The following is a 27,697-nucleotide window of genomic DNA, read 5'->3' as shown; positions in this document are numbered from 1 at the left end:
TCACCCTTAAACTGTTCAGCAACTGAACATTGCTATGGGTCTAGAGTCACATTAAGGCCAGACCAGGTGACAGTAGAAGGTTACACTTCTCTGAAGGGCATTACTGAATCAGATGGGTTCTTCAAATATAGTTTCATGGTTAGTATTATAGATTGCCTATTAATTCCACATTTGCTAATTGAATTTGGAATTTATTAACTGCTGTGGAGGAATCCAAATCCAAGGCCCCCGATCAATTGCCAAGTGTTCCAGACTATTATTCCAGTGACAACACATTATTTCCTCCCCTCTTTGATATCTGACAGTTCCCTGAATCTAGGGAGTTTTGGACCATTAAAACAAATGCTAGAATTATCTCACTAACCCCTTCTTTCAGGACTTTAGGATGAATTCCACCAGGAGCCAGACTTTCAGAAGAAGGTTCGGAGGGTCACTTGAAACATTAACTCTGCTTTCTATCCACAAATGCTGCTAGACCTGTTGAGTTTCTCCTGTAGTTTCTATGAACTGTTCAGCTAGGCTTAACTTTGTCCAACTGACTTTTCCGGGCAATATACAGACAAAAATCTCCCATGATTATCACCATGCCTTTCTGACAAACTTCTATTATGTCTTTCTTCATGCTCCACCTTAATATGTGGTTCCTCTTAGGGGGCTTGTGCACCAGCATCATTCCCACAGATGACTTCTTGCTTTAATCATTTCACATCTCTACCCAAATCAATCTTTGAGCTTCATATTTAACTCTCAAATCTGATTTGCCCCATGTCAACTTGCACATGGCTCAAATAATCATCCAAAGGTTATGACCTTTGAGGATCTGTCATTGTTACTTAGGTGCCTAGTTTCTTAATACAAAATCTCTTTCTTTGTCCTGCCCATGTTGTTAGTACCTACAAAAACCGTGATGACTGGATCTTCCCCCTCTCACTGAAATTCCTCTTCAGCCAAATCCTGGCACCAGCAGATAACACAGCTGTCCGGAACCACATTCTTTGCTGTGGAAAATGCTCTCGATAATTTCTTTAATGACAGCTACATTCCTTTTTGCTCCTCCCACTTGATTGGCTTCCCATACCATAACGCTATATCATTTTTGCACACCTTGTGACATGGCTGAAGTAATGTTCAATGAATTCAGTTGAGTTCAGTTCTATGTGCAACCCCTCAGATACTGAAACATTCTGGGTCTACAAGCAGCAATGACCTGGAGAGCTTTGGTTGTTTAATAGCAATTAACATTCAGGCCACACAAGTACCAGGTAAAGACCATTATCAACAATGGTGAACATTGTTGTAAACATTGTTTACAATCAATACATTGCTGTCACTGAATCACCCCACATTTTGGGATTTCTATTGACCTTAACTGGACCAGCAGCAAAAATGCTGTGTTTATAAGAGCAGGCCAGAGGCTGGGTATTTTGCTTGCTATCTCGTCTCATAACTCAAAGATTGTCCACCATCTATAAGGCAAAAATCAGCAAAATTCAAACAATCATATTTTGCACTCACCCCCAAAATCATAGGTTTTTTTTCCAGTTTATAAACGATCTCTACTTCACTGGAGAGGTATGGCTCTGACATCATGCAAAAAGCTCAATATCTTCTGGCACAATGCAACCCACTTAAATGGCACATCCATCGTTCTCTTTAAACATTCACTCCCTTCACCACAGGCACATTGAGGCTGCAGTGTATAACAGCTCTAAGATGCCGTGTGTTCAACAAATTCTTCATAACCACCGAGGAGAACATTGGCAGCAGATACATGAGAACAGCACCAACTGCAAGTTCCCTTCCAAACAACAAACTACACTGACTTGGAAATATATCAATAGTCCTTTGTTGCTGAGTCAAAATCCTGGAATTCTGCCCCTGACAGAACTGTGGGTGTACTGCCATCACATGGACTGCAGAGGTTCAAAAAGGCCACTAACACATCGGGGAAATTAGACGCACGCAATAAATGCCTAGCCAATAACACCCACATCTTGTTAATACACTGGCTTAGGCTCTTTAATATGTAAATACAAAAACTCTTTTAAATTACATTCTCAAGGTGGTTATCTAACAATAGGTGTTATTTTAGCTCAGACAATGTATTAAAGACGTGAACTTAAAGTCTGTTCCAATGTAGAGTCAGTTTTATTTCTAAAGTGGAACTTTCAGAATCCTACATGGATTTATGCTGTTTTTGAGTTAAATAAAATGTAGTTCTGCAACTACAGATCCATCCCATAAATTTACATGTGTGCATGTGCAGGAGAGATAGGGTGGGTGTGTATTTACAGGTATGTGCATGTGGGTGTCAGTGCATATGCAAGAGTGTACATATGTGTGTGTAAGTTTATTCAAGTATGTGTGTGAGTGTGATGGGGTATAAGCCTGTCAGAGGTTGCGTACGTGGGTGAGAGTGTGGGGGTGCATGTGTGTGCATATGAGAAAGAGCTTGTGTATGACAAAGGGTGAGCATGAGTGTGTGAGTATGTAGTGTTTGTGTGTGTGAGAGAGAGAGTCTACAGTGCAGTGGAGTCACCTATAGTTTGTCATGAGGCCATCCCCATAGATATCAAACTTGGCTATGATGCTAGTGTCCCCTACAATGACAGCATCACGGCAACCTTGGGTTCATGACACACTATAGGTGAGTCCACTGCACTATACACTCTCTGACACACTCACAGATACCACCTGGAGTCAACCGTCAGTTAAAGACTGGCGTCTGTGAGGCCAAAATGTAATCATTCACTTGGTACTTCTAACTGAAAATTGTTGCGAATGCCTTAACTTTTGCACTGATGTGTAGGCTCCCTGATCATTGAGGATGGGGATATTTGTGTAGGCACTTCCTCCAGTGAGTTGTTTAACTGTTTATCACCATTCATGACTGGATGAGGCAGGACTGCAGGTTTTAGACCTGATCCATTGGATATAGGTTGACACCAAGATTTTTGGAAATGTCTGGTGCTGCTCCTCACATGTCCTCCTGCACTCTCCATTGAACCAGGATTGATTTCTTGGCTTGATGGTATTGACAGAGTAGTGGACATGCCACACGACGAGTTTACAGATTATGGTTAAATATAATTCTGCTGCTGTTGGCCCACAGCACCTCATGGATGCCTAGCCTTGAGTTGTTCAATCTGTTCAAAATCTAATCCAATTAGTCATGATTTGGAGATGCCGGCACACATATATTTTGTGGGGTGAATTTGTACTTGCAGAGTTACATTGTACTTTGCTCAAAAACTGCATGCATTCATGTAGAACTCTGAGTTCAAAAACTGCATGAATTTATGTAAAACTCTGTTATCTCACTTTTTAGATTAGAATCAATCTAAACATCAGGTCATAGACAGAGAACACAGGGGGCTAACACCTTCAACATATTGTCTAGCTATCACCATTTGTGGGCGGCACGGTGGCACAGTGGTTAGCACTGCTGCCTCACAGCGCCAGAGACCCGGGTTCAATTCCCACCTCAGATGACTGACTGTGTGGAGTTTGCACATTCTCCCCGTGTCTGCGTGGGTTTCCTCCGGGTGCTCCGGTTTCCTCCCACAGTCCAAAGATGTGCAGGTCAGGTGAATTGGCCATGCTAAATTGCCCATAGTGTTAGGTAAGGGGTAAATGTAGGAGTATGGGTGGGTTGCGCTTTGGCGGGGTGGTGTGGACTTGTTGGGCCGAAGGGCCTGTTTCCACACTGTAAGTAATCTAATTGTTAACAGCTAACCTGAGAATGCAACTTTAAAAAAAAAGTTTTGTGATTTACACATGAAAGAAGTGAAACTATCACTGTATTCTAACAGATGAAAGGCTTAGCAGACAATCAATTTTTCAATGTATAATTTCAGTTACATCGCACTATAAATTTTTGCTATAAATTCTGTGTTACGATCGAGCCCTCCACTATTCACCTGATGAAGGAGCGTCACTCCAAAAGCTAGTGTGCTTCCAATTAAACCTGTTGGACTATAACCTGGTGTTGTGTGATTTTTAACTTAATCCATTTAGCGCAGTGATATTGCCACTCAATATTTTGGAGAGTATTCTCAATGCTTCAATTCCATGATGACTATGCAGCAGTCATACCTACCAATAGGTAAAGGTAAGGTCACCACTGTCCCAGAGGAGCACAGTGCTGCTCTCACATTACAGAGACAGAGATGACTGGTGTGAGTTTAAGTCAAGGGTTAATACAGCTCAGGCAAGGGGTGTGGCTGTAAAGGGGAGACCTTCATGGTAACCTCCACCATGGTGGGGGAATTGAACTTGTGCTACTGGTATTGCTCTAGCATCGCAGATCAGCCATCCATCCAACTGAGCTAACTGACCAGTGGGACAAGACATACCTAGGGATGGTGATGTCTGGAACATTGACTGTAAGATATGATTCCTTAGGTGTGGCTGTATTAAGCTGTTGCTTGACTAGTCTGTGAGACAGCTCTCCTAATTTTGGCACAAGCCCCAGAAGTCAATCCGGAGGACTTTGCAAGGTCAGCAGTAATATGTTTTACATTATCGCTTCCAGTGCCTAGTTTGATGCCACGTTTCCTGTCAAGTTTCATTCCTTGTTTTAACTTCGTATTGATTTGATACAATTAATGGTTTGTTAGGCCATTTTAGAAGACAATTTAGAGTCAACCCAACAAATCATGGGTCTGGACTCACATGTAGATTAGACCAAGGAAGGATTACAGATTTCATTCCCATGAATGGGTTTCAGCTCCAGACTTTCTGAATTTTGCCATGGTGGGATTCAAACCAAGAACATTAATAGGATTTTAGAGTATTACTCCAATGATGTTACGGCTACACCACCATCTCTCCCATGAGAATGTGAACAAATACTGGCTACTGAGGCTAGGATAGGGAAATAAACAATATGGACATAGTCTAATTATCTCCAGACTACAAGAAACTGCATAAGAGAAATGTGAACATTGGTGAATAATTCACTGAAATAAGCGCAGCAATGGATCTTGGGATATATAGCCACAGGAATGGAGCACAAATCCAAGTAAATGAACATAAGGCACTGAAAGCACTGTATCTGTTTACAGTACTGTTTTAAGAACAGTGGAGAAAAGAGCAACTGAACTAATATCCAAACTAACATTGAGCTAACACCCAATTAAACTGACTTAATAATGAGGACTGAGCCTGAGGTTATTCTGTATACAGCTTATTTTGTTGAAGAGAATGTTCAAAAATGGATCAAATTCAAGATTCTGAAGTAAAAAATATAAAGTGAACTTCAAAGTACGTTAAAGGTTAGCAAAACTGGAAGAACTAGGAGGCATATGGCAAATTAAATTGAGATCTTAGTACAGAGAATTGGTAACACAGAAACTATACAGATGACTGCTCTGGACTTGAGTTTTATTTTTTACATAAGCTTCATCCCACTGTTTTGGAAGCATCTACAGTCTTTATGCCCTAATAAATTTAAAAAGAGCTTCATTGGGTCAGCCTCCATCTTGGACTGGTTATATGGGGCAGTACAACCCAATAATGTGGAGACATTGCTAGAAACAGATATTTCATATGTACATATTAGATATCTGAGTGAGTAGGCACTGAGATGAACTTGTTTTGGGATCAATTAGATGTACTATACAATTCTGAGGTCCAGCACTTTCATATGTGAGTAAATTACGAAACGGTTTTCAGTAAATTTAATGTGAACTTAAAGGTATTTTGATCTGATGCAGAGTTTTCCTATCATTTGTTTGAGTTGTGTAATTACTGCTGCTAATTCCACTTCATAATCTCATGTCTGAGATTTGATTCATCTGCAGATGTTGGGCTGAAGACATATAATTACAGTAGGTGTAGACAGGTCTCAAATCATAACAGGCCACAATATTTAACAATGATATTAAATGATAACAATATTTGGAGACTTGCTAATATTTTTGCGATCTGTTCTTCATGTGACTTGTTAATATGTAATGACATCTTAACTAAAAACATATTGGTTCTCCCTCAGCCTATTTTGGTGAAAAGTCTGTATTCTCAAAAGCTTGATAGATATCTGTAAACAATGTTGCTATTCCTAGGGTGGGGTTGTGTTCTGCGCGATGAGCTAACCTGGCTGTAATTAACATCATCAGTCATTACCTGAATCCATTTGATTATTCGCATTTCCAGAATGCTGTAAGCGATATGACAGATATATCTTTTCACCAACTGTTAAGATGCTATTTAAAAATCACCCTTTGGCACTGTTCAGGTTTCCTGGATATAAGATAGCTACAAAGTGTTCTGCTGTGATTTAACCAGGGTACAGCCTTCGTAATAATGTTCCTGACAAAAATTCATAGTGAAGCAAAATGTTTTCAAATTCCACCAACTAAGCTGAGCCGTTTAAGTTTTTTAATTGTCTGTTTTGTTGCTTCTTGTGGTCACATGGATACCATTTTGGTAGGTCTTGAAATTGGTTTCTGAATCAGGGTGTGATCAGGGTTGTATGCACGCACCTAATGAAGCTGAAATATTCGCATGTTTGTGGCTCCCGAGGCAACACACTGGCCCAGGAATGTGGGGAACAGTAAAATGGATAGGATAGAATGTCCATCAAGTTCCTCGGGAGTCACCCTGAGGCAGGCAATTGAGAGGAGCCAAGCAGTGCCTGTCATGTTATCATACAGCATTGCAGCCTCATGTGAAGGCAAGTGCTTATCTTTCACAGAACAGTCTCCAATATATCATTTCATCAATGGTTTCCAACTTGATCCTCTAAAACTAACTCTTGGCCCCTCTCTCCTTGTATATTCCCAACCTAACAGCAATACGGGTGACCCTACATCTCAAGCACTGCACCAGTTCAAGGTAACCGCTCACCATCAGCTTCCCGAAGGCATTAGGGATGGGTAATAGTTATAGATCTAGCTAGTGACACCCACATCCTATGTACAAACTTTAAAAACCTACCATTTCCATCTTCCCTTTCCTCTGCAAACTACCATCTTTCTCACCTACATACTATCACTTGTGACCTCATCCGAAGGCACATCATTCATTTGCTGGCAACACCCATCCCTACCTCATCGCCATCTCTCTCAACGCCTCCATTGTTTCTGAATGATCAGGTTGCTTATTTGTACATCCAGTACTGGATTAACAGAAATTTCATCTACATAAATACTGGAAAGTTGAACTTATTATTTTTGATGCCTGCTCCAAACTCCATTCTCTGACCAGTGACTCCATCCTTCTCCCCGGCATAGTCTCGATCTGAGCCAGGCTGTTTACAGTCTTGGCACCACATTTGATTCTAAGATGAGCTTCGGATGTCCAACTCACACTATCGCCATTGAGTCAGCTTTTGCAAATTTAGAACAATTCCATAACGTTAGTAAGGGAGATCTGGCAGAATCAGCAGGGCTAAGTTTACTGTTATTTCTGGTGTAGATGTGTGTGTGTGTGTGTGTCATTGTCTAAAATTCAGCCATTGAAGTTTTGTATTTTCTAAAGTGTGTCAGGCTCCATGAGACAATAGCCAATATGTTTGAAAATTCAGTAATGTATTTTTAAACTGCTTGACCTGATGGTTTACATTTAAGGAGAAAGTGAGGACTGCAGATGCTGGAGAGTCAGAGTCGAAAAGTGTGGTACTGGAAAAGCATTATTGCTGAAGGGCTTATGCCTGAAAAGTTGACTCTCCTACTCCTTGGATGCTGCCTGGTTTGCATTTAAGGCCACACATGCCTGTGTCCCCTTCTTGAAACAGGGGATTATAATGTTTGGTTTTGGTTGATGTGCAAAAGCTTGAGGGTTTCTTTTTGTTTGTGTATTACCAGCTCTTTCTTCTCCACAGCAACAGCTATTGCCTGCTGAACATCTGGTTCCAAGCATTGATTCTGATAATTAGCTTATACTTACACTGAACAGTAACAACATGACTACAGCTTGAACAAATCTGATTATACTCATCTAAATGCTAAGCCTTTTTTTTTTGCTGACGATGAAACTATAATGTCTGAACAGCTTCGTTTCTATCTGGCCTGCATTCAGCAAGTTGATTAGTTACATCTGCATCTTCCAAACGTTTGAAAAGTCCAAATGAAATTTGTTGGTGCACACTGAACAGATTCTGATTTGAATGTATAGCAAACATCTATCAGAAACTGTCCTATTCTGTTGCATTTCTTCTGAGATTCTAAAACAGGAGGTAACAACTATTAAGGTAACCTAAAGTCAGCTATTGTTTAAGCCTTCCTATAACATTTACTCAACTACTCCTTCTGGATTTGTACTTAACATACAAGTTAATAGCAGCAATTCCTTTTATAGATTTAGATATTGACATTTATACTGCAAAAAAATAAAATGGAAGTGTATGAAAATGAGCAATGTTTAATATTATTTCTAAATGATACTTTCTCCTGCCCCAGTTAGGTGTCTACTCAAATTCAGCTCATCTGATAGTGCAGATAGTAATCAAAACATCTAGCACGTTGTTAAGACATAGAGAGTCCAAAGCTGCTCAGTCTGTTGTTACCGAATCTCAGCTAACATTCTTGAGTATGCCTTGGTAAACTTACAGCAATGTAAGTAAATTTAAATGGCAGGTCTCCCATTGTGTAAATGTCAAATAAGATTGGGCATTGCTTTCATGCTCTCCACAATCAATGAATCTAGTCCCATTTGAACAATTAACACTTAGACACACTACTGAAAGGCAACGGCTCTAAAGAATACATTTATTTGCAAAACTTGTAGAACGCATCAAATTACGTTAACAAACACTTTTCTGAGAGAAAGTGAGGACTGCAAATGCTGGAGATCAGAGTCAAAAAGTGGCACTGGGAAAGCACAGCAGGTGAGGCAGTATATGAGGAACACGAGAGTTGACGTTTTGGGCATAAGCCCTACATCTGAGTTTAATTAACGTTAGTACCTGTAAATAGAAAAGCCATGATTTCTACTATCTGAGTCACTCACAAAATGCTGCATTGCATAGCTGTAAAGTTCCCACAGGGAGCAGTGATCCAGTTCACTGACATGTCCACACGTTCCTTCTATTACTTTTAGGTTCTCCCACTACCACAGTGGCTCAGCCAAGCACGTTTTATCAATAAAAAGCAAAAGAACTGTGGATACTGTAAATCAGATACAAAATCAGAAGTTGTGGAAAAGCTCAGCAGGTCTGGCAGCATCTGTGAAGAGAAATCAGAGCTAACATTTCAGGTCCGGTGGCCCTTCCTCAGAACATTAATGTTGATTTCTCTTCACAGAAGCTGAGCTTTTCCAGCAACTTTGGTTGTTGTTTATGTTTTATTAATGGTTGACTAGTGTAACTACTTATTAGCGTATTTAATTGAGGTAATAAATTGAAATCGTTTATCCAAATTATAAACAAAATAATTGTGGGTTTGTTTTAAAACTATGCCATATATGCACATAGAATAAGGCTCATAAAATATGGCTCATCGAAAGCTGCATTTTCTTCACCCTTCGTTTAAAACTTGCCAACCAGAACTGCCATGGCTTAGGTATGAAGAATTGTACACTTGGGGCAAAGTGCCAAAGAGGAGCTGACAACCATGGAACTAAACTCCAGTGTCAGTCACTGCCTTCAGACTCCCAGGGGAGAAAATTGGAATATAGCCTTTATAGATCAGAGCATTGAGTATAGGAGTTGGGAGGTCATGTTGCAGCTGTACAGGACATTGGTCAAACCACTTTTGGAATACTGTGTGCAGTTCTGGTCTCCTTCCTAAGGCAAGGATATTGTGAAACTTGAAAAGGTTCAGAAAAGATTTACAGGGATGTTGCCAGGGTTGGAGGGTTTGAGCTATAGGGAGAGGTTGAATAGGCTAGGGCTGTTTTCCCTGGAGCGTCAGAGACTGAGGGGTGACCTTATAGAGGTTTATAAAATCATGAGGGGCATGGATACGATAAATAAGTCCAGAACTAAAGGGCCTAGGTTTAAGGTGAGAGAGAAAAACTTAAAAGGGACCCAAACGGGCAGCTTTTTCACACAGAGGGTGGTGCATATATGGAATAAGCTGCGAGAGGAAGTGGTGGAGGCTGGTACAATTCCAAATTTAAAAGGCACCTGGATGGGTATGTGAATAGAGGGATATGGGCCAAGTGCTGGCAAATCAGACTAGATTAATTTAAGATATCTGGTTGGCATGGACGAGTTGGACAAAAGGGTCTGTTTCTGTGCTGTACATCTCTATGACTCTATGACTGTAAGTGGGGATCACTAAAATTAAAATAAATTTAATCACAGCAGTAGAATGAATTTGCCAGAGTAAAATCAAGTAGCTAAATCACATGCTTGAAGTGACACATCAGTAAACACTGTACTCCTTTATCTGTTAATTAAATGCTACTGCAATATAGCCTGCCATTTCCACATTGTAAAGCAAATAGTGGTCCATTGATAAAGATGCCTTATAAGCATTACTTTTATCCGGTAGAGTTATGCTTGTTATTTTGTTGTCACCTTACGCACTCAACACTAATGGGTTATAATGTCTTCCAGAAATGAAGCTGAGCTTCTGAGGAAAAACCACAAATTGAAGGGAGATTTCTCGATGACTCATTGTACAGAGCAGTGGAAATCCACTGTAATAAAACAAAGAACTGTGGGTGCTAGAGAACTGAGACAAACACAAAAACCTCTGTATTCCTGTATAGATGTGACGTCAGGTTTGACTCCCAGAGTTGCTTTGACTAAGATTTTCACATCCTGTCTCCTGTAACTACTCCATTCCATCCTTGCAGTTTCTTAGTCTCCATCACATCTGTTCTGATGATGCCACTTTCCACAGAGAGGCCTCAGAAATATCAATCTTTTTCTTAACCGAGGATTCCCCGTCATCATAATTGACAAGGCCCTCAGTCATGTCCAGACCATTCCCGCACTTCTGTCCTCACCTCTTCCCTTCAACAAACACTTCCACCCTGTTCATTAAAATTGACTCCAAGTTTCTGGTTGCGCGCCACTTCAACATACCACTGTGTTCCCATGAGTGAAGCTCAATGAAAACTGGAGGAACAACACCTCATCTTCTGCCTAGATACTTTACAGTCATAGAGTCATAGAGACGTACAGCATGGAAACAGACCCTTCGGTCCAACCCATCCATGCCGACCAGATATCCCAACCCAATCTAGTCCCACCTGCCAGCACCCGGCCCATATCCCTCCAAACCCTTCCTATTCAAATACGCATCCAAATGCCTCTTGAATGTTGCAATTGTACCAGCATCCACCACATCCTCTGGCAGCTCATTCCATACACGTACCACCTTCTGTGTGAAAAAGTTGCCCCTTAGGTCTCTTTTATATCTTTCCCCTCTCACCCTAAACCTATGCCCTATAGTTCGGGACTCCCTGACACCAGGGAAAAGACTTTGTCTATTTATCCTATCCATGCCCCTCATCATTTTGTAAACCTCTATAAGGTCACTCCTCAGCCTCCGACGCTCCAGGGAAAACAGCCCCAGCCTGTTCAGCCTCTCCCTGTAGCTCAAATCCTCCAACCCTGGCAACATTCTTGTAAATCTTTTCTGAACCCTTTCAAGTTTCACAACATCTTTCCGATAGGAAGGAGACCAGAATTGCACGCAATATTCCAACTGTGGCCTAACCAATGTCCTGTACATCCGCAACATGACCTCCCAACTCCTGTACTCAATACTCTGACCAATAAAGGAAAGCATACTAAACACCGCCTTCACTATCCTATCCACCTGCAACGCCACTTTCAAGGAGCTATGGACCTGCACTCCAAGGTCTCTTTGTTCAGCAACACTCCCTAGGACCTTACCATTAAGCGTATAAGTCCTGCTAAGATTTGCTTTCCCAAAATGCAGCACGTCGCATTTATCTGAATTAAACTCCATCTGCCACTTCTCAGCCCATTGGCCCATCTGGTCCAGATCCTGTTGTAATCTGAGGTAACCCGCTTCGTAATCCACTACACCTCCAAATTTGATGTCATCTGCAAACTTACTAACTGTACCTCTTATGCTCGCATCTGCCTCACAGCGCCAGAGACCCGGGTTCAATTCCCACCTCAGGCGACTGACTGTGTGGAGTTTGCACATTCTCCCCGTGTCTGCGTGGGTTTCCTCCGGGTGCTCCGGTTTCCTCCCACAGTCCAAAAATGTGCAGGTTAGGTGAATTGGCCATGCTAAATTACCTGTAGTGTTAGGTGAAGGGGTAAATGTAGGGAAATGGGTCTGGGTGGGTTGCGCTCCGGTTGGTCGGTATGGACTTATTGGGCCGAAGGGCCTGTTTCCACACTGTAAGTAATCTAATCTAATCTAATTAAATCATTTATGTAAATGACAAAAAGTAGAGGACCCAGCACCGATCCTTGTGGCACTCCACTGGTCACAGGCCTCCAGTCTGAAAAACAACCCCCCAACATCACCCTCTGTCTTCTACCTTTGAGCCAGTTCTGTATCCAAATGGCTAGTTCTCCCTGTATTCCATGAGACCTAACCTTGCTAATCAGCCTCCCATGGGGAACCTTGTCGAACGCCTTACTGAAGTCCATATAGATCACATCTACTGCTCTGCCCTCATCAATCTTCTTTGTTACTTCTTCAAAAAACTCAATCAAGTTTGTGAGACATGATTTCCCACGCACAAAGCCATGTTGACTACCCTGAATCAGTCCTTGTCTTTCCAAATACATGTACATCCTGTCCCTCAGGATTCCCTCCAACAGCTAGCCCACCACCGAGGTCAGGCTCACTGGTCTATAGTTCCCTGGCTTGTCTTTACCGCCCTTCTTAAACAGTGGCACCACGTTTGCCAACCTCCAGTCTTCCGGTACCTCACCTGTGACTATCGATGATACAAATATCTCAGCAAGAGGCCCAGCAATCACGACTCTAGCTTCCCACAGAGTTCTCGGGTACACCTGATCAGGTCCTGGGGGATTTATCCACCTTTAACCATTTCAAGACATCCAGCACTTCCGCCTCTGTAATCTGGACATTTTGCAAGATGTCACCATCTATTTCCCTACAGTCTATATCTTCCATATCCTTTTCCACAGTAAATACTGATGCAAAATATTCATTTAGTATCTCCCCCATTTTCTGTGGCTCCACGCAAAGGCCTCTTTGCTGATCTTTGATGGGCCCTATTCTCTCCCTAGTTACCTTTTGTCCTTAATATATTTGTAAAAACTCTTTGGATTCGCCTTAATTCTATTTACCAAAGCTGTCTCATGTCCCTGTTTTGCCGTCCTGATTTCCCTCTTAAGTATATTCCTATTTTCTTTATACTCTTCTAAGGATTCACTCGATCTATCCTGTCCATACCTGACATATGCTTCCTTCTTTTTCTTAACCAAACCCTCAATTTCTTTAGTCACCCAGCATTCCCTATACCTACCAGCCTTCCCTTTCACCCTGACAGGAATATACTTTCTCTGGATTCTGGTTATCACATTTCTGAAGGCTTCCCATTTTCCAGCCGTGCCTTTACCTGCAAACATCTGTCTCCAATCAGCTTTCAAAGGTTCTTGCCTAAGACCGTCAAAATTGGCCTTTCTCCAATTTAGAACTTCAACTTTTAGATCTGGTCTATCCTTTTCCATCACTATGTTAAAACGAATAGAATTATGGTCGCTGGCCCCAAAGTGCTCCCCCACTGACACCCCAGTCACCTGCCCTGCCTTATTTCCCAAGAGTAGGTCAAGTTTTGTACCTTCTCTAGTAGGTACATCCACATACTGAATCAGAAAATTGTCTTGTACACACTTAAGAAATTCCTCTCCATCTAAACCTTTAACACTATGGCAGTCCCAGTCGATGTTTGGAAAGTTAAAAACCCCTACCATAATTACTCTATTATTCTTACAGATAGCTGAGATCTCCTTACAAGTTCGTTTCTCAGTTTCCCTCTGACTATTAGGGGGTCTATAATACAATCCCAATAAGGTGATCATCCCTTTCTTATTTCCATGGATGTATTTCCGGGAATATCCTCCCTCAGCACAGCTGTAATGCTATCCCTTATCAAAAATGCCACTCCCCCTACTCTCTTGCTTCCCTTTCTATCCTTCCTGTAGCATTTGTATCCTGGAACATTAAGCTGCCAGGCCTGTCCATCCCTGAGCCATGTTTCTGTAATTGCTATGATATCCCAGTCCCATGTTCCTAACCATGCCCTGAGTTCATCTGCCTTCCCTGTTAGGCCCCTTGCATTGAAACAATTGCAGTTTAATTTATTAGTCCTACCTTGTCCCTGCCTGGCCTGACTGTTTGAGGTCACTTCTACCCCAAAAGAGATTCCAAAACTGTGAATCCTTCTCTCATACACCAGCTCCTCAGCCATGCATTCATCTGCTCTATCCTCCTATTCCTGCCCTCACTAGCTCATAGCACTGGGAGTAATCCAGATATTACTACCCTTGAAGACCTCCTTTTTAAATTTCTGCCTAACTCTCTGTAATCTCCCTTCAGAATCTCAACATTTTCCCTTCCTATGTCATTGGTTCCAATGTGGACAATGACCTCCTGCTGGCCCCTCTCCCCCATGAGAACATTCTGCACCCTCTCTGAGACATCCTCGATCCTGGCACCAACACACCAATCTGATTTTTCGCTGCTGTCTGTACCTCTGACTACATAATCCCCTGCTGAAAATGTGTTGCTGGAAAAGCGCAGCAGATCAGGCAGATCAGGAACTGTTTTCAGTTCCTATTCAGTATTTACCACTGTCAGTAATCCCTTTTCTCTTTATCTCTGGGCATCACTTCCATCTATTCATCACACCCTCTTGTCCTCTCCACCTGCTCCACAACCCCAAAATCCATCATCAGCATAAATACCACCATTTCACTGACTGCTTTCGGCTCTGTCATAGGGTCACTAGCCTCGAAACATTAACTCTATTTTTCTCTCTGCAGAGCTCCCTGACCTACAGAGTTCCTCCCGCACTTTCTGTTTTTGAGATTCTCTGTTGTACTTATTCTCACAGGTAATTTTCAATAACTACATGTTATAATTAGAATCAAAAAATGTAGAATACGCACAAAAAAATTATTCAAACTGGAACATTCTCATGATTAATTAGTAGTACATACTTCTATAAATACTTAGCATGGACATTCTGCTGCAAATGCCATTATTTCAAGTTCACTATCTTTCCTTTAAGGCACTTGCTATAATAATGCAATAATTTATCTAATTCGCACGTGTAGTGAAAACACTGTGCTCTTGTAAATAACACCCAAAATAATTGTTATCTTGGAAAGCACCGTAAAACCATGCAACAAGTTTCAGTTCATTTGTTGGGAGCATTAAAAAGAAGTGTTCTGAGCTACCATTTAAAAATAAACATTTTAATTCTATTCTGCATGGTCTAGATCATTTGATAATGTATTAGAAATAGCTTTTTTAGGTGAGAGATTCTGCACTTTCGAAACACAAAATCTCCTCGAAGCTGTTCACTATCTCAGTATTGCAACAAAGGAATTGCTGTGCAATCCTAGCTAAATGAGGAAGTTTTGATTCGATTGTTACTAAGGGAATGAGGTGCAGGTTTAGGCATGATATTTGTATAGACAGTAGCTGCATTAGGGACTATTTTATCAAACTGAATGTTTGATTTTGATAGCAGTGCATATTATAAGATAAATATTTGAAGCAGAGAGTTACGGGCAATGGGACTGATTTTAGATTGGTTTGGTGAAGAGCTGGAGTAGAAATAATGGGCCAACTTCTTCTTGCGCAATAAATATTGATGGTTTTCACTGGCAGTATGTGTAGCACTTCCTTCATAGCTTGTTCACAAAAATCCAAGTTTCACTCATCTAATTCTCAGATAATATCCACTTTTTATAGGAGAGCTTACACAGTGTTCTTTCAATACTTTGCTCAAGCTACTGAAATCCATCTCTCTGCCCCATTGCCCAAGCAGCAGGTTTTTCACAAAGATTAACTGCAATAAAGAAATTGTTCTTCTAAACAAAAATCCAGTAAACTGAAGCCATTCAAAACAATGCACTTAAGAGAAAGCAAAACAACAAATTAGATATGGCAAAAGTTGTAACTTTATCAACACTTAAAAATCAGAAAACACACAATCTTAAGTAGTAGTGTAAACTGAGACGTAATTTTTTGAATTCCCCATGTTACGTAGTTGAGCAATGAGAAACTGATTAGGAAAAGTGGGGGTAGGAAACACAGGATAGAAAGTGAATGATAGTTTCCCCTGGCTGGTAAACACAGAGGCTAATTGTCAGAATAAGGGTTTGCTCATTTAGAATGGAAATCAGGTGGTGAAACTTTGCAATTCTTTGTTCCGGAGGGTTGTGGATGATTCCATCATTGAATGCACGCAAAGCTGGCACAGCCAGACTTTCCTTTTCTTCAGAGTGCTTCAGAATAAGAGCCCAGAGAATCCAAAATTGACCATGAGGCAGGAAGAGCAAGTGATGGTGGAAGGATATTTCTATACTGTAAATCTACTCCCTGTGGGGCTCCACCAGGTTTGGTGCTATTTGCGGTGTACACTAATGATTTGGACTTTAATGTAGGGATATGATCAAGAAGTTTACAGACACAAAAATTGGTTTTGACAGTAAATATTGAGGAGGATATCTGTAAACAACTGGAGAATATCAACAGATTGGTCAGGTGGGGAGAGCAGTGGCAAATGGGATTCAACTCAGAAATGTGTGAAGTAAGTGCTGGCGACGACTAACAAGGTGAGGGATTACACTGTGAATGGTGGGACCCTGGAAAGTACTGCACATCCATAGATCCCTGAAGATAAAGATTAGGAGAGATTAGGTGGTTAAGAATGCATACTGGATACTTGCCTTTATTAGAGTTGCAAAGAATACAAGAGCAGAGAGCTTACGCTAAACTGTATAAAGTTGGTCAGGCCACTACTAGAATAGTGTATTCAGTTCTGGTCACCATTTTAGAGCTTAGGTATAACTGCAGTAAAGGGTGTGTCGAGATTAACCAGCATACTGCTTGGACTGGAGCGTCTGCGCAATGAGGAAAGATTGGAAAAGTTCATGCAGTTTGCTGTGCAAGACCAAGGTGGGTAAGATAATGAAGAGCATAGATATAATGGATAGAAAGGCACTTTTTCCATTAGTGCATGGATCAATAACCAGACAGTATAGATTCAAGATAAGAAATTGAAGACAATAAGGAGATTTGAGTGTTTTGTGGAAGTTTGGAACTCGTTGCTTGAAAGGGCTGGTGAATCAGAAACTTTTAACATTTAAGTATATTTAGATATTCACTTGCATTGCCGTAGCCTCCTGAGCAAAGAGCCAAGAGCTAGAAAATAGATTGATCACTGCAGGCAAAATGGACCAAATGACCTCGAAAATGCATTTTAAAAGTGGTGAGCCAGTAAGTAAGAGAAGAAAATTGTGCTTATATAGCAGTTTTGCAGCCAATGAAATACAGTTTTTGAAGTTACTCAATGCTCTGTTTTTCTGTACGAAACCTGACAGCCATTTTGACTCAGCAAACTCCAACAAACAGGGATAATGATCCCTGCTCTTCTTCAAAATAATGCCATCGGATCATTTACATCCACCCAGGCAGCCAGATGGAGATTTGGTTTCATTGGTGTCAGTTTAGCTCAGTTGTCTGGACAGCTGTTTAGTGATGCAGAGCAGTTGAGTTCAATTCCTACACTGGCTGAGGTTACCATGAAAGATTCTTCTTCTTAACCTCTTGCCTAAAGCACGGTAACTCTCAGGTTAAACCACCAGCAGTCATCTCTTTTTCTCTCTTTAATGAGAGAGCAGCCTTATGGTCGGATAAGACTATGGAAACTTTACTTCATTCGAAAACAGAAGTTAATTAAGCATAGGTGCTTTTTCACTGAATGCAGATAAGATAATGAGCAGAATTATGAATGAGATAATTTTGATACGCTAAAGAGTGGAAGGTTGGTAAGTAAGGCTTTAGAACATTCACGCACCAAGATGGTGATGGCGAGGATTACAGTTTTAATGCCAGTAACATCCCATTATTTGCATCGAGTGTTGTTCTTTATTACTGACAGTAATCTTCCATCATGCCACAATAAAATATGAGCTATCCTAAAACTAAAATACGAATCATGGCATATAAAATCAGTGTTGTTTTATCACAGAATGATGTTTTGTTCATTGGAAGCAATGCGGTTGCTTTGTTCAGTAGTATGCAGGAACATAGAAACTGGAAACATCTTTTGAGTCTTTTCTGCCTTTTGATAATGACCATGGTTGATCCTCCATCTCAATGTCATACTCCCACTTTCTCTCTATATGCCTTGACGCCTTTAATATCTAAAAATATCTAAACTATATTCAGTGACTCAGACTCCACAACCCTCTTTGGTAGCGAATTCCTCAAGATGACCACCCTATGAATGAAGAAATGTTTCCTCATTTCAATCTTAAATGGTTTACCCTGTGTCTTGAGACTGTGACCCCTGATATTAAACTCCCTAGTCATGGAGAACATCCTCCCTGAATCTAGTCTGTTAGAATTTTCGAAATTTCAATCAGATCTCCTCTCTTCCTTCCAAACTCCACTGAACATGTACCCAGTTGAACCAAGCTCTCCTCGTACAACAATCCTGCTATTCCCAGTATCAGCCTAATGATCCTCCTCTGCAGTCGCTCTACAGCAAGCATATCTGTTCTTACTGTGGGAGACCAAAACTGTGCTCAAGGGAAATAAAGTGATAAATTTTCTGCAAGTAACTTACTTTCTTTTTCATGAACTACACTGTTAAACTTCCAGAAATGCGTGTTTTGATGTAATGGTGCAAGATTATCAAAATGTCACTGAACATTTCATTGACGCAAGAATAGACAAAGTGAGGAATTGTAATTATTCTATTAACTATGTTTGACACTTGACCAAAACTCCAAAATTCAGCATGAGAAATGCAGGATAAAAGCAATCTCAACTTGGAGGCCACCTTACCTCCTGGTGAATTAAAACATTTAAAACTCCATTGTAGCTGAGGGTTGGCCACCTCTGTTTCCATAGTATGTGGATCTTTGAAGAGGTTTCCTTGTATGGCAACACCTCAAGATGTGTCAGAGTGTCGACACGGATACCACCATTACACGTGGGGACAGCTCCCACCATGTACATGGCTGGTGCTTATGTGACTTGGCCAATGTTGTCTATCTCATATGCTGCAGGCAATAATGCTCTGAGGCATGGTACATTGGCGAGAACAAGCAGAGGCTATGACAATGGAAGAATGGACACTGAACAATAATCACGAGACATGGGTGTTCTATCCCAGATAGGGAACACTTCAGCTTTCAGGGACATTCGGCCTTGGATCTTTGGGTAACCATCCTCCAAGGCGGTCTTCAGGATATGCAACAATGCGGAGTGGCCAAGCAGAGGCTGTTAGCCAAGTTCAGAACCCATAAGGATGGCCTCAACCAGGACCTTGGATTCATGTCACACTACAGGTGACCCCACTGCACTACACACATACTCTTACGTACTTAAATACTCATGCAGACCCTCTCTCATACACACACATATACACACACATGCACTCCCTCTCACAGGCTTACACTCCATCACACTCACACTCTCTCGGTCTCTCTCTGTCTCATGAACGCACACACACGTCTAGGTGGTGAATTTGCATTTACAGACTTATATTTGCAGATATAGTCTGTTTTGCCCAAAAAGTGCACAACCTGCAGGCAGGCAATGCAGGTAGTCAATGTGTCATAGAGTCATAGAGATGTACAGCACGGAAACAGACCCTTCGGTCCAACTCATCCATGCCAACCAGATATCCTAACATAATCTAGTCCCACTTGGAGCACTTGGCCCATATTACTCTAAACCCTTCCTATTCATATACACATCCAGTGGCCTTTTAAATGCTGTAATTGTACCAGCCTCCACCACTTCCTCTGGCAGCTCATTCCATACACGCACCACCCTTTGCATGAAAAAGTTGCCCCTTAGGTCTCTTTTATATTGTTCCCCTCTCACCCTAAACCTGTACCCTTTAGTTCTGAACTCCCCTACCCTCGGGAAAAGACCTTGTCTATTTATCCTATCCATGCCCCTCATAATTTTTTAAACCTCTATAAGGTCACCCCTCAACCTCTGATGCTCCAGGGAAAACAGCCTCAGCCTATTCAGCCACTCCCTATAGAACAATTCCTCCAACCCAGGCAACATCCCTGTATATCTTTTCTGAACCTTTTCAAGTTTCACAACATCCTTCCGATAAGAAGGAGACCAGAATTGCACACAATATTCCAAAAGTGGCCTAACCAATGTCCTGTACAGCCGCAACTCCCAACTCCTATACTCTCTGACCAATAAAGGAAAGCATACCAAATGCCTTCTTCACTATCCTATCTACCTGCGACTCCATTTTCAAGGAACTATGAACCTGCACCCCAAAGTCTAGGTTCAGCAACACACTCCAGGACAATAAAATTAAGTGTATAAGTCCTGCTCTGATTTGCTTTTCCAAAATGCAGAACCTCTCATTTATCTAAATTAAACTCCATCAGCCACTCCTCAGCCCATTGGCCCATCTGATCAAGATCCCATTGTACTCTGAGGTAACCTTCTTCGCTGTCTACTACACCTCCAATTTTGATGTCATCTGCAAACTTACTAACTATACCTCCTATGTTCACATCCAAATCGTTTATATAAATGATGAAAAGCTGTGTACCCAGCACTGATCCTTGTGGCACACCACTGGTCACAGGCCTCCAGTATGAAAAGCAACCCTCCACCACCACCCTCTGTCTTCTACTTTCAAGCCAGCTGTATCTCCAAATGGCTAGTTCTTCCTGTATTCCATGACATCTAACCTTGCTAACCAGTCTTCCATGAGGAATCTTGTTGAATAGCTTATTGAAGTCCATATAGATCATGTCCACCGCTCTGCCCTCATCAATCCACTTTGTTACTTTTTCAAAAAACTTAATCAAGTGTGTGAGACATAATTTCCCTTGCACAAAGGCATGCTGACTATCCCTAATCAGTCTTTGCCTTTCCAATACATGTAAGTCCTGTCCTTCAGCACCATGCCCACCACCGATGTCTGGCTCACCGGTCAATACTTCCCTGGCTTTTCCTTACCAACTTTCTTAAATAGTGGCACCACATTAGCTAACCTCCAGTCTTCTTCCAGCACCTCACCTGTGACTATCAATGATACAAATATCTCAGCAATGGATCCAGCAATCACTTCCCTCGCTTCACACAGAGTTCTACAGTACACCTGATCAGGTCCTGGGGATTTATCCACTTTTATGCATTTTAAGACATCCAGCATCTCCTCCTCTGCAATACAGACATTTTTCAAGATTTCACCATCTATTTCCCCACATTCTATATCTTCTATGTCCTTCTCAACAGTAAACACTGATGCAAAATACGCGTTTAGTATCTCCCCCCATCTCCTGCAGCTCCACACATAGGCTGCTTTGCTGATCTTTGAGGGGCTTACAAGGTGTGCCACAAGGATTGGTGCTGGGTACACTGCTTTTCTTCATGTATATAAATGATTTGGAAGTGAACAGAGGAGGTACAGTTTCCTATATTCTCTCCCTAGTTACCTTTCTGCCCTTAATGTATTTATAGAATCCCTTTGGATTCTCCTTAGCTCTAATTGCCAAAGCTATCTCATGTCCCCTTGTTACCCTCCTGATTTCCCTCTTAAGTATACTCCTACTGCCTTTATACTCTAAGGATTCATTTGATCTCTTTTCTATACCTGACATATGCTTCCATCTTTCTCTTAACCAAAACATCAATTTCTCTAGTCATCCAGCATTCCCTATACCTACCAGCCTTTCTTATCATCCTAACATGGATATACTATCTCTGGACTCTCGTTATCAATCCATGTAATATGTTATATATTCCTACTTTGGAAATAGAACCAGTCTGACTCAAGATTGGGATACAGACAGACTCTAACCTCATACCTTTAATGCACCTTCTGAGCTAAGATGTCTTTTTTTAATAAAAGCTTAAGTTATCTTGAGAATGTGGCTTAAAAGAAGTTCTGGGATTTACATATTAATAAACCGAAACCTGCAATCCATTCTAAAAGATGGAAGACTTCACAGCAATCTAGGTTTATTCAATATATCATTTCAGTTGCAGGACACTGTAATCTTTTGCTATAAATTCAGTGTCTTATGATACCATTCCACAGCTACCTGATAAAGGAGTAACACTCCGAAAGCTAGTGCTTCCAGATAAACCTGTTGGACTATAACCTGGTGTTTTTAACTGTCCACCCCAGCCCAACACCGGCTCCTTCACATCATGGTTTTCTTGTATAGATCGTGCCTTGTTCAAAGCTTGACTTTACAAATGTAAAATGACCCTGAACAGATGCCCAGTGCAGCAGATTGCTGGCACAATTAATCGGACAGTTTCTATTTAACATGACGGATTTCAGTCACATTTTGTGGTTTAGGCTTCCTCTCTTTTTCCACTCTTCAGTTTTATTCCAATTGCAAACAGAGCCCTCCTCTACATTCAACTGCATGGAACCAAATCAATCTGCAAGTCAAACATTATTCAAATCTCTCATGGGTTGAAGAACAATGTAAATGAATATCCATGTCAATAAAAATGCAAAGATACTTACTGCGAGGAACACCATGCAGTACATGGAGAAGGATGAATGGCCAGAGAAAAAGGAGAGCCTAGTGGAGTGAAAAATACGATGTTAGTACCATCCTCACTGAAGTGCCACTGCCAGGAACAAAACTGGACCTTACAAATAAAATCAGCTAATGTTATGATATGCATCTAATAATGTGGAAAACATACATAATAAAAATTTCAAAACATTTAGTTGGAACAAAAATAGGTTAATGCTGACAGGATTGTATTTTTCAAGAAATAATTACATTGTTTATCACAGGAATTGGACAAATTTCTTTAATATTGTTTTTATCTTCAGTGATTGATTTATATTGTCCCAAGTCAATAACTCTAAAAACCTCAATTTGTTCAGCTAATCCAATAGAATCATTATCAAATGCCATTTTTCCAGAAATGAGTTCCATACCGCTTGTGTAAACATCAACTACACTGAGGCACACTGGACATATTTCAATGGCTGATACATTTCGGAATGGACAATGCATGTTACTCCAGCCAATCGTGCACACATTTCATGAGCGAATTAAAAAAGAACTTCAGACAAAATTGTCGAGTAATTGTCTCTGCTGGAACAGTGGGACCTATGATGGATCAGAAACCAGTAGGAAATGTCAGTGGCATTTACTGTAGAACTTTAAACATTGTTAAACTAACATCACACTTCTGAGTTCCCCAATAGAAGGTGGGCAGGGGGAGACACCAGATCAGGAGATTGAGAATCTGTGGAGCTCACCGTCCAAGAGTGCAGTGGAGGCAGAATCAATCAACTTATTCAAGACAGAAACAGGCATGTTCTGATGAAAAGTAGGATAAAGGGCTATGGGGCGCAGGCAGGAAAGTGGAGCTGAGACCAGGAGAAGATCAGCCACGTTAAATGGTGGGGCAAGCTCAAAGGGCTAAATTGCCTACTCCCATTCCTAATTCCTCTGTGCCTATCAGCAAAGTTGGAGCAGGCTCAAGGGATTAAATGACCTACTCCTCCTTGGAGAAAGTCAGCACTGCAGATGCTGGAGATCAGAGTCAAGAGAACTAGGAGAAAGTGATGAAGGGCTTATGCCTGAAACATTGATTCTCCTACTCCTCCTTGTCCACACATTCATATTTAACCATTTTAATGACTACCATTCAGCTCCAAGGAGACTGCCTGCTCACCTGCAAACTCAGACCAGCAAAAAGAGGGCAAACAAAAACAAAGAAATCAGAGTTAACTCTGAGGGAGGTCTGAGGAAGGGTCACTCAACCTGAAACGTTAACTCTGATTTCTCTTCACTGATGCTGCCAGACCTTCTGAGCTTTTCCAGCAATTTCTGTTTTTGTTTCTGATTTACAGCATCCGTAGTGCTTTTGGTTTTCAGAAAGGAGGCAAAACCTGAGATGACACCTGAAGAGTGAAAAGCTGAGTGGGTTTCTGGGCAGGATTCATTCAGCCACTTTTTCAAAAGGAAAAGGAATAAGGAAAAACACAGTGTTTCCAATTCATCGCCCAGTGGCCCATTACACAAAGAACTGGCAAAGATAAATGGGAGAAACGAAAGAAAATAAGATCAACAAATCAAATCATGTTTTAGAACATAGAACATTACAGCGCAGTACAGACCCTTTGGCCCTCGATGTTGCACCGATCTGTGAAACTAATCTGAAGCCTATCTTACCCACAAAATTCCATTTTCATCCATATGTCTATCCAATGTCCTTAAAGTTGGCGAGTCTACTACTGTTGCAGACAGTATGTTCCACACCCCTACTACTCTCTGAGTAAAGAAGCTACAGCTGACATCTGTCCTATATCTATCACCCCTCAATTTGAAGCTATGACCCCTCATGCTAGCCATTATTATCAGAGGAAAAAGGCTGTCACTGTCCACCCTATCTAACCCTCTGATTATCTTATATGTCTCAATTAAGTCACCTCTGTTCTTCTCTCTAACGAAAACATCCTCAAGTCCCACAGCGTTTCCTCATAAGGCCTTGCCTCCATACCAGGCAACATCCGAGTAAATCTCTTCTGAACCCTTCCCAAAGCTTCCACATCCTTCCTATCATGTGGTGACCAGAGTTGTACACAATACTCCAAGTGCAGCCACACCAGAAGTTTGTCCAGCTGCAACATGACTTTGTGGCTCTGAAACTCAATCCCTCTACCAATAAAAGTTAACACACTGTTTGCCTTCTTAAAACCCTATCAAACTGGGTGGCAACTTTCAGGGATCTATGTACATGGACACTGAGATCTCTCTGCTCATCTGTACTACGAAGAATCATACCATTTGCCCAGTACTCTGTATTCCTGTTGCTCCTTCCAAAGTGAGTTATCTTGCACTTTTTCTGCATTAAACTCCATTTGCCACCTCACAGCCCAGCTCTGCAGCTTATCTATGTCCCTTTGTAACCTGCAGCATCCTTCAGCACTATCCACAATTCCACCAACCTTATGGTCACCCGCAAATTTACTAACCCATCTTTCTATTTTCTTAAGTTATAGAACAAAACATTGATTAAAATGTAACTTTTCAGCCAATTTTCCCATTTTCCAATTCCACTGATTTCCAGTCCACCTGCGGATGAACCAGGAGCTTTACACGATCAAATTTAAAGCCCAGAAGAAGCAGAAATATTGTTTTAATTCATTCATAGAATGTGGACATCCCTGGCTGGGTCAGAACTTTATTGCCAGTCTCTAGTTGCCCTTGAGAATGTGATGGTGATCTGTCTTCTTGACCTGCTATAGTCCTTGTGTTGTAAAAACACTCACAATGCTATTAGGGAGGGAATTCCAGGATTCTGATCCAGTACAATCGCAGAACAAAAAGTGCTTCTTTAAAACTTGGCAATTTGATCCCCATAATAGTAATTGTTGTTTAAATACAAACCTTCTGCAAATTTCTTTTCCATTTCTGTGTTTTCCAAAGCCTTTGCTGTTTGACAGATTTATTGAAGGAGTTCGTCCAATCATCTCATACAATGAATTATACTCGCCTCAGGAACTTCTGTCATTACCATTACTTTCTGAACTTTTATTCTTCTATTTAGCAAAAGTGTATAAGTTTGTAATTCTATGCGTGTTTGACTTCACGAGAAAAGCATGCAGCTTACTTCAACTCATCAAAGGTCACAAGATGAGTTGGCAAGTCTTCACTGAATAGGTTCATGGCTTTCTGGTCGAACTATATAAAGCCAAAGCCAAAGACTGTTTAGTAACTGGCTGTAGCAGTCTGTCTTATGCATTGCAATGAGGATAGAAACCAACTAAGGGATGAAGGTATTCTTAGTCATCTGCTATTTATTTTCAAAGACAAGTGCCAATAAATCAGGTAATATAATGTCTATAATTTTTACATCAAGGCATCTGTTGAAAACAAAATACCTAGATTTCTATTTCTCATGGAGAATCATTACCTTAAGTGAATAAATAATTAATTTTGCATATTTTAAATGCAACTGAATAGGTTTCACCCTCATTGCAAATGTTTCAACTCAGTTGTTTGTGCAACAAAAATGCACAAGCAATTGTTTGCCACAGTTAACACTGGCTTTCAAAAAGACTATTTGAGATCTATAAATATCCAATTCATCTGTTTTAATTAGATGGCCAACAATCATAGCAATAGTGAACATTCACTGGCAGTTTTTTCAGAGAACTATGTGTTTTAGTGAATGTGAATGTGGGTCAATTTCTGTTTCACTGGGAAAGGAGTAGCCATCTGTTAAACACTATCCTATTTTGCATTATGTTGTAACATACACCTCATTTTTTGGCCTTGTTTCCTTTTTTGAAGAATGCAGAATGCGTAATATAAAATGTCATGCCTATAATTTGCCTATGAGGAGAAAGTGAGGGCTGCAGATGCTGGAGATCAGAGCTGAAAATGTGTTGCTGGAAAAGCGCAGCAGGTCAGGCAGCATCCAAGGAACGTCGATTCTCCTGTTCCTTGGATGCTGTCTGACCTGCTGCGCTTTTCCAGCAACACATTTTCAGCTATAATTTGCCTATTACTAGCATCTCCAAGTACTATTCAAATAAGACTCTTCCATGTAATACGATGCAAAGTGTTTTTACCATTATGTGCTTTTCCTTGCTAGTATAAAATGAGTTTTAAGCTCTTTTCCCATAGAGCGGGATTAATATCAATTCTATGCTTGCACATGCCTCATTGTAAACTGTGGAGTTTAGCCCAACAAGCCTTTTTCCCATAAGTTAAAAATCAGAATCATGGATAACAAATATCCAAACAGATGTTACTTGCTGCAAGAGTGAGAATTTTTACATTGCAAATCCCAATCTCATCAAACTGAAATCTATCTCACTTTACAATCATCTGAAACAGGTGTTAACTTGTAAAATGTCAAGTAATTTATTTACTGCTCTTCCAGTTATACTCATTTCTCATGTTGAGCTATTCATCAAATTCTATAATTCCATTCTGCTTTCTGGAGTGCATCAAACCCCTGATCCCTACAGTAAAAGCACAAAGTAAAACATCATGAGGCCTGAAGCTGGGCCAAGTCTTTGCTGCCTGCAGCCAACTCACCAGGGTAGGAAGCTGTTGGCTTAGAGATACCTTCCATCCAGAGCACCTCCGGGAATCACACCAAATTCTAAGCTCATGTTGCAGTAGCTGATCAGCAACTATCAACAGCCTACAGGCACCACATGGTATTGTTCTTTTCTGACTTTAATGATGCATTCTCAATGCTGAGTTTTTCCTACAAGGTGCACATATTGAGAGGTTGGACAAAGCGACTAACAAGCCCTTCTATCCATAGAGCTGAAAATGTGTTGCTGGAAAAGCGCAGCAGGTCAGGCAGCATCCAAGGAACAGGAGAATCGACGTTTCGGGCATAAGCCCTTCTTCAGGAATGAGGAAAGTTTGTCCAGCAGGCTAAGATAAAAGGTAGGGAGGAGGGACTTGGGGGAGGGGCGTCGGAAATGTAATAGGTGGAAAGAGGTCAAGGTGAGGGTGATAGGTCAGACATGACCTGGCGGGGTGCAGTGAGAGAGGGACTCACTGAAATCTTTGTAGAGGGAGGAAGAGAGCTTCCTCAAGGAAGGCATC

The 27,697-nt window shown here is 41.1% G+C and overlaps 1 protein-coding gene across 4 annotated transcripts in view; it reads right to left on the bottom strand.

The window, feature by feature from the left end:
* Positions 1 to 27,697, bottom strand: part of plpp1a (phospholipid phosphatase 1a) — a 97,827-nt gene that overhangs the window by 12,632 nt on the left and 57,498 nt on the right. For all 4 annotated transcript variants that reach the window (XM_043688708.1, XM_043688718.1, XM_043688737.1 and 1 more), the window contains exon 4: positions 22,624 to 22,681. In XM_043688708.1, the coding sequence (XP_043544643.1) occupies positions 22,624 to 22,681 (58 nt within the window). The remainder of the gene's footprint in view (positions 1 to 22,623; positions 22,682 to 27,697) is intronic.

This window comes from Chiloscyllium plagiosum, chromosome 1 (genome assembly GCF_004010195.1).
Source record: "Chiloscyllium plagiosum isolate BGI_BamShark_2017 chromosome 1, ASM401019v2, whole genome shotgun sequence".
NCBI classification, from domain to species: domain Eukaryota; kingdom Metazoa; phylum Chordata; class Chondrichthyes; order Orectolobiformes; family Hemiscylliidae; genus Chiloscyllium; species Chiloscyllium plagiosum.
The sequence above is the reverse complement of the archived record's forward strand: the minus strand, read 5'-3'. Positions and strand labels throughout refer to the sequence as shown.